The sequence below is a fragment of the Crocodylus porosus genome, unplaced genomic scaffold, assembly GCF_001723895.1.
Source record: "Crocodylus porosus isolate Cpor-Errol unplaced genomic scaffold, CroPor_comp1, whole genome shotgun sequence".
Lineage (NCBI taxonomy): Eukaryota > Metazoa > Chordata > Crocodylia > Crocodylidae > Crocodylus > Crocodylus porosus.
In genome coordinates this window covers 62,497,974-62,504,018 of record NW_017728906.1, presented here as the reverse complement: position 1 = coordinate 62,504,018, position 6,045 = coordinate 62,497,974, and the positions used below count along the sequence as shown (strand labels likewise).

The window sequence follows — 6,045 nt, the reverse complement described above, 5'->3', positions numbered from 1 at the left end:
TGTACCCTATTCCAACCCTACCCCTTGTAACCAATAAAGTTCTCCTTTGTACCTAGCATGGGAGACTTATTGGGAGTGGGTCTAGATTATGCTTTGGGGTCCCCTTAGTTCGGATGACTAAGGGAGACCACTACTTGTGCTTCTGACTGAGGGAAGCATCCCAAGTTTTTGAAGTGAATCAAGTACCTTCAAGGGCTACTAGGCCTGCATTTCCCAGGGTGTGCAGAGCTAGAATCAAGCCCATCCCTGGGTGGTGGCAGTGTTACCCCCCAGGCTAGTGGGTGTGCTCCAGGAAGGGGGTTGGCCAGATGTTAGGCACCCCCCAGGGAGGTACTCGGAGTCTGGAAGGTGGTCGGGCACAGTGAGGTGGGTGGCTCAATGCAGGAGTGCCCCCTACTAGCCCGCCACACATAAACAGTAGAAGGCTTAAATATAGTAACTCATTTATGCAGTACTGTTTCCTACACACCAAAGAGGACAACCTATCTTACAAGAACTAATATTTATCATTATACTAGAAATTTTCTTACCAGCGATGGTTGTTGCAACTGGTAAATTAGACTTTACAGCATCCACTATAGAGAAAAAAAATTAAACATAATTTGGTAGATGAAGTTAATTCTAGTCAGTTAAACATAAAACCATCCTCAACATTTTTTCCTAAGTCCATTGAGAGTTAACTGGGTGTAGTCATCATAACAGGGTAATCAATCCCAGCCTGCCCATGAACAAGACCGCTTCAGCTCCAAAAGGAGAGAAAGATAACATCATCTCTACTGCAGTGCTAACAGAATCATTAGGAAATTGAAGGGAATTCAGTCTGAAATTACCCATACTCATAAAGTGGGTCTCTCTTCCATAACTATTAGTCAATTTTCTTTATGAAATGTTGAAGAAACTCTGTTCACTTTTGTTGGATGGAATATGTTGCATGCAATACACTGGGCCCAAGACATAAAACAGTGCAGCTGTTAGATGGGGGAGCTATGGGGCTTTAGGAACTAAATCATTTAGGAAAGAGAGACCAGATTGTGGAGAGGAGGTTGTGACTCGGTTAATTTCTGTTGCTTCCTGTGTTCAGTGTCCAGTCTCCAGCGTGTATGAAAGGCTACAAGGGCCAGCTTCCAGAGCTAAATTAAATTTTATGCTGAAGGCCCTTATGCGTATAACAAGTAAGGGGTCCCCTTACTTTTGTGGCCTCTATGACTCCACCCACACATTTGTGAGGAGTAGCAGGGAACACACTGGAGCATGCTGAAGAGGCTCTATCGCAGGTGATTTGCTTATGAGATGTGAGCTTCTTTAACCCAGACTGAAACCCATTAAATGCCCAGTATGAGTGAAGGTACACAGGGCTTTCTAAGTGTTTAAACAAATACATGATACTAAATATTATAGCTTAAAAAGCCCTCTTCAAAATGTAAGGACACAGAAGTCCAAAGCTTGTAAATCGATCATTTTGTACCATTCAAAATACAGTTTAACTCTGGTATAAAGCCTTATCTGTGGTTGTGAGAGATCTGAAGTCAGGGACAGTAGTAGCTTCTGCAGGAAAACAGTGTTTTCAGTTAAACATATAATTTCATTTAAAAAATCTGTTTTGATTACTAACTCTCTCTCAAGAGTTTGTTTTCTATTTAAACTTTTTTCTTGTTTGCCTTTAAAATATGCTATAACTTCTTTACATAAAATTACTTCATATTAAATTCAAATTCAGCTTTATGTTTAGAATCACATTGGTAGATCTCCAGTAGGTCGCCCTTCTCTGGGCAATTACTGAACCTATTTAAACCATGAAACCTGTGCCAATAAACCAAAGGGATGGACAAAGTTTAAATATGTGTAATGACTTCTGGGCATTAAAAAATTGCTTCAGCGTTAGCCTTCTCACTGAATTTGCTTTAAAAATATACAATATCTAAATATAAAAATAGTGAAAAAACCACACATAAATAGGCACTTTGCTGTAGGGTGTAGGCAGCATTGTCAAAGCTCTGACTAAAAAAAGGAAAAGGAATTATTTTGGTAACTACATAATACATTTAATTTGGTTAAAAAAAATTAACTGAGAAGTCACTAAGCAGCCAGTATAAATAACATTTTTAAGGATATGAAAATAATTAACTCAGGCCAAAGCAGCACTAGATACAGAACTATTTTCTCTGCTTGTACCAGGTCTGAATGTGACCCTCATCTACATTTTAGACTTGTACAAAACAATTCTCACCTGCAGAGTCTGTAGTATCTTCTGAATTTGTATCTGATAAAAAAAAATGAAAAAGATAATAGTAAAAAGAAAAAAATAAGAAAAATTACAAGGGAAAACATACGCTACATAAAAATATAGCAACCACAAAAACAAAAGAAAGGAAAAATAGCCACCCATAAAAGAGAAACAACACTAGTGCTTTCATTTCCCCACTTCCTTCCTGTTCCCCCCCAAGAGTTTGGGGGTGCATTTTCCAACTCAAGTCTCAATTCCAAGGAGAGAGAATTCCAACTTGGGAACCTAAAAGGAGCAGGCAGACTGTCACAGATGCACAGGAAAAAGGAATAGGTAGGTGCTGATTAGCTTTACTAGTTCATTAGGGAATACCACCCAGCAGCAATCATATAGTGTAGGTGACCATTATTCTTCCATTGATCTTTCACATCTACTTTGGGGGAGGTCTGACAGCAGCTTTCCCACTTTCACAGCAACTCCCAGCCCATTGCCATCACCTAATCACCATCTCCACTTGCAAGGACTAATGGGGGAATCTATGACCTTTTAGCCCTTCTTTCTCTATGGGAGCAACTTTAGGGAATCCCACCACACCTTCTCCCTCTTCCTTAGGGGCCTTCTCCATAAGTTGACCTCCAATTTCAGTATATTAGGGAACCAGCCCCCCTGCTCTGGGATAACTCTCTGAACAGTCACCTGCTGTGTTGAAATCACTTGAATAGGACATGCTAACATATCTAACCTGGTCTTTGATCTGCTGTAGGCTAGCTGAAAAAACCTCCCTTGCTTCAGCAGACCCAGTGGTAAAGGGAAATTTATTCCTAGCGCTAAGAAGAATATGATTGGCACAATGTTTATAACAGGGCACATCCAGACACGCACTTTCATGAGCATTAGTCTATTTTATTGTGCAATAAAGTGTCACAGAAACATGCTCTTTAGCTAATCTGCATCAAAATAGGTGAATGCACCTTTTTCTAGTACCTCACAATGGAGGGCATTTTAATGTGTTCTGGGAGACATGGAGTGGTGCTTTAATTAGCCAGCACTTTTAACTAGAGGTGCCCAAGCATCATGCGTATCAGCATTCTCCACTCTGAAAGATGGTGGTGGGGTGCTTTGAATTCAAGTTCATTGAACGAGCTTTAGTTCAAAGTGCCCTGCCACCATTTTTCGGTGCATGGACACCGATATACATTATGCCAGATTCTGCTGGAATGTGTTTATTTCCATGCTCCAGCAGATTCAATTAATTGAGTCTGCTCAGATGCACTGGATTTCCAGTGAGTTGGAGCCAGCTCCCTGCACATGTACAGGAGTCCCGAGGTACTAAATTTAATGCACATTACCTAAAGCACATTAATGCATGTGTAGACGTACTCACAGATTACAAAGCTTGGTCCTAACCTTAGTTCCCTGTGGGTTAGGGTACAGCTACTGGCTGGAAATGACAGAAAATTGTGACTAGAGAAAGCAAGAGAAAAAATACAACCCAGAATCAGGGTAAGAAGGTGTGCTTCCCCCTACCCGTAGTGATACTTTTAGGCAACCCCTCAGTCATGGATGCCCTATACTATTGATTCTCGACCAAAGTGCTGCAGCACTCAAAAGTCCCATGAGATCCCTTTAAGGGTGCCATGGGGTGTCACAGAGTAAGCAGTGTCAAGTGTGCAAACACCTACATATGATTCACATGATGAACCCAGTGATTTCAAACAGGAATCTATAGGGTCCAAAACATTCTGACCTGTTGTGGTTCTTCTGAGTTCTTTCCAACAGAAGAATTGTTTTATATATTTTTTCTGCAGTCAAAAATTGAGTGTAAATGAAGAGCTAGCATTTTCCAAGGAGTACCTTGCTGTGATTCTAAAGAAGTAGAGAACCATTGTCCTATACCCATCCCATGACAGAACATGGTGCTTGGGGGGGGGGGGGCGGGTTCTGCAGGAAGATTGGCAAGTATGGCAGAAGACCAGCTTGACTTAGTAGGGAACTCTTCAGTGAACTAAAACACAAAAGGAATGCTCAGGCATGTAGGGATGAAATCAGGAAGGCCAAAGCACAATTAGAGTTGCAGCTAGCAAGGGAAATGGAGGATAACAAGAAGGGTATCTACAAGTATATCAGCAACAAAAGGAAGATCAGGGAAAGTACAGGTCCTTTACTGAATGAGGAAGACAACCTACTGGCAGATGATGTGGAAAAGGCTAAAGTACTCAATGCCTTTTCACTTCAGTGTCACAGACAAGGTCAGCTCCCTGTCTACTGCACCTAGCAGCACAGTTTGGGGAGGAAATGAGCAGCCAATAGTGGTGAAAGAACACATTAGGGACTGTTTAGAAAAGCTGGATGTGTACAAATCCATGGGGCTAGACACATTACTCCCAGGGGTGCTGATAGAGTTGACAGATGTGATTGGAGTTGGCAGGCATTGGGGGAATCCCTGTTCCCCTGAGCACTACCAGGAGTGACTAGAAATAACGGTCACAAGCTGGCAGAGGACTAGACTAGACATCAGGAGGTGCTACTTCACTGTCAGGGCGGCTAGGATCTGGAACCAACTTGCAAGTGAAGTGGTGCTGGCTCCTACCCTGGGGTCTTTAAGACAAAGCTAGATGAACACCTTGCTGGGGTCATTTGACCCCAGTACTTTTTCCTGACAAGGCAGGGGGGCGGACTTGATGATCTGCTCAGATCCCTTCCGACCCTACTAACTATGAAACTATGATTGCAGTATGACTGACCATTGTCTTTGAAACTCATGGAGATAGGGAGAGGTCCCTGATGATTGGAAAAGATCAAAATATAGTGCCCATCTTTAGGAAAGGGAAGAAGGCAGATCCAGGGAGCTACAGATCAGTCAGCCTCACCTCAGTCCCCAGAAAAATCATAGAGTAGGTTCTCAAAGAAACCTTTTTTAAGCACTTAGAGAAGAAGGTAGATTAGAAACAGTCAGCATAGATTCACCAAAGGCAAGTCATGCCTTACCAACCTGATTGCCTTCTATGATGAGATGACTGGCTCTGTGGATGCAGGGGAAGTTGTGGACATGATATACATTGACTTTAGCAAAGCAGGTTCTTTGGATAGATATGATATCTTTTACTAGACCACTTTTCCCTCCCTTCCCCCCTACTCGTATCCCTACCCTTTGTATTCCAAACTTTCACTCATTTGCATCTTCACAGACTTCTTGTTTACTTTAGCTTCTTTCCTACCTTGAAGAACTTAGAACAGCAGTGGAGTGGATATCACATCTACCCAAAAAACCCTGCCTGCCTACGTTCTTAGACTAACATGGCTACAACCAACACCCCTTGACTTTAGCAAGGGCTTTGATATGGTCTCCCCCAACATTCTTTCAAGCAAGCTAAGGAAGTACGAGTTGGATGAATGGACTAAATGGCAGCTAAAAAGCTGGCTGGATTCTCAGGCTCAAAGGCAGGTCATCAATGGCTCAATGTTTAATTGGCAGCTAGTATCAAGTGGAGTGCCCAGTGGTTGGTTCTGGGGCTGGTTTTGTTCAATATCTTCATCAACAACCTGAAAGATGGGATGGAGTGCACCCTCAACAGGTTTGCAGATGACATCACACTGGGAAAAGTAGTAGATACGCTGGAGAGTAGGGTTAGGATTCCAAGAGACCATGACAAATTGGAGGACTGGACCAAAAGAAATATGAAGTTCAATAAGGACAAGTGTGAAGTCTTGCACTTAGGACTGAACAATCCCATGCACCAGTCCAGGGTAGGGACTGACTGGCTAAGCAGCAGCTCTGCAGAAAAGGACCTGGGGGTTACAGTGGACAATAAGCTGAATAT

General features: G+C 42.4%; 1 protein-coding gene across 4 annotated transcripts in view; it reads right to left on the bottom strand.

Annotated features, from left to right (window-relative positions):
* The window catches only part of ADGRG2 (adhesion G protein-coupled receptor G2), a 101,124-nt gene that overhangs the window by 41,590 nt on the left and 53,489 nt on the right, over window positions 1-6,045 (bottom strand). For all 4 annotated transcript variants that reach the window (XM_019529222.1, XM_019529223.1, XM_019529224.1 and 1 more), the window contains exons 7-8: window positions 2,228-2,260; window positions 531-575 (exon numbers count right to left, since the gene is read on the bottom strand). In XM_019529222.1, coding sequence (XP_019384767.1) covers window positions 531-575; window positions 2,228-2,260 — 78 coding nt within the window. The remainder of the gene's footprint in view (window positions 1-530; window positions 576-2,227; window positions 2,261-6,045) is intronic.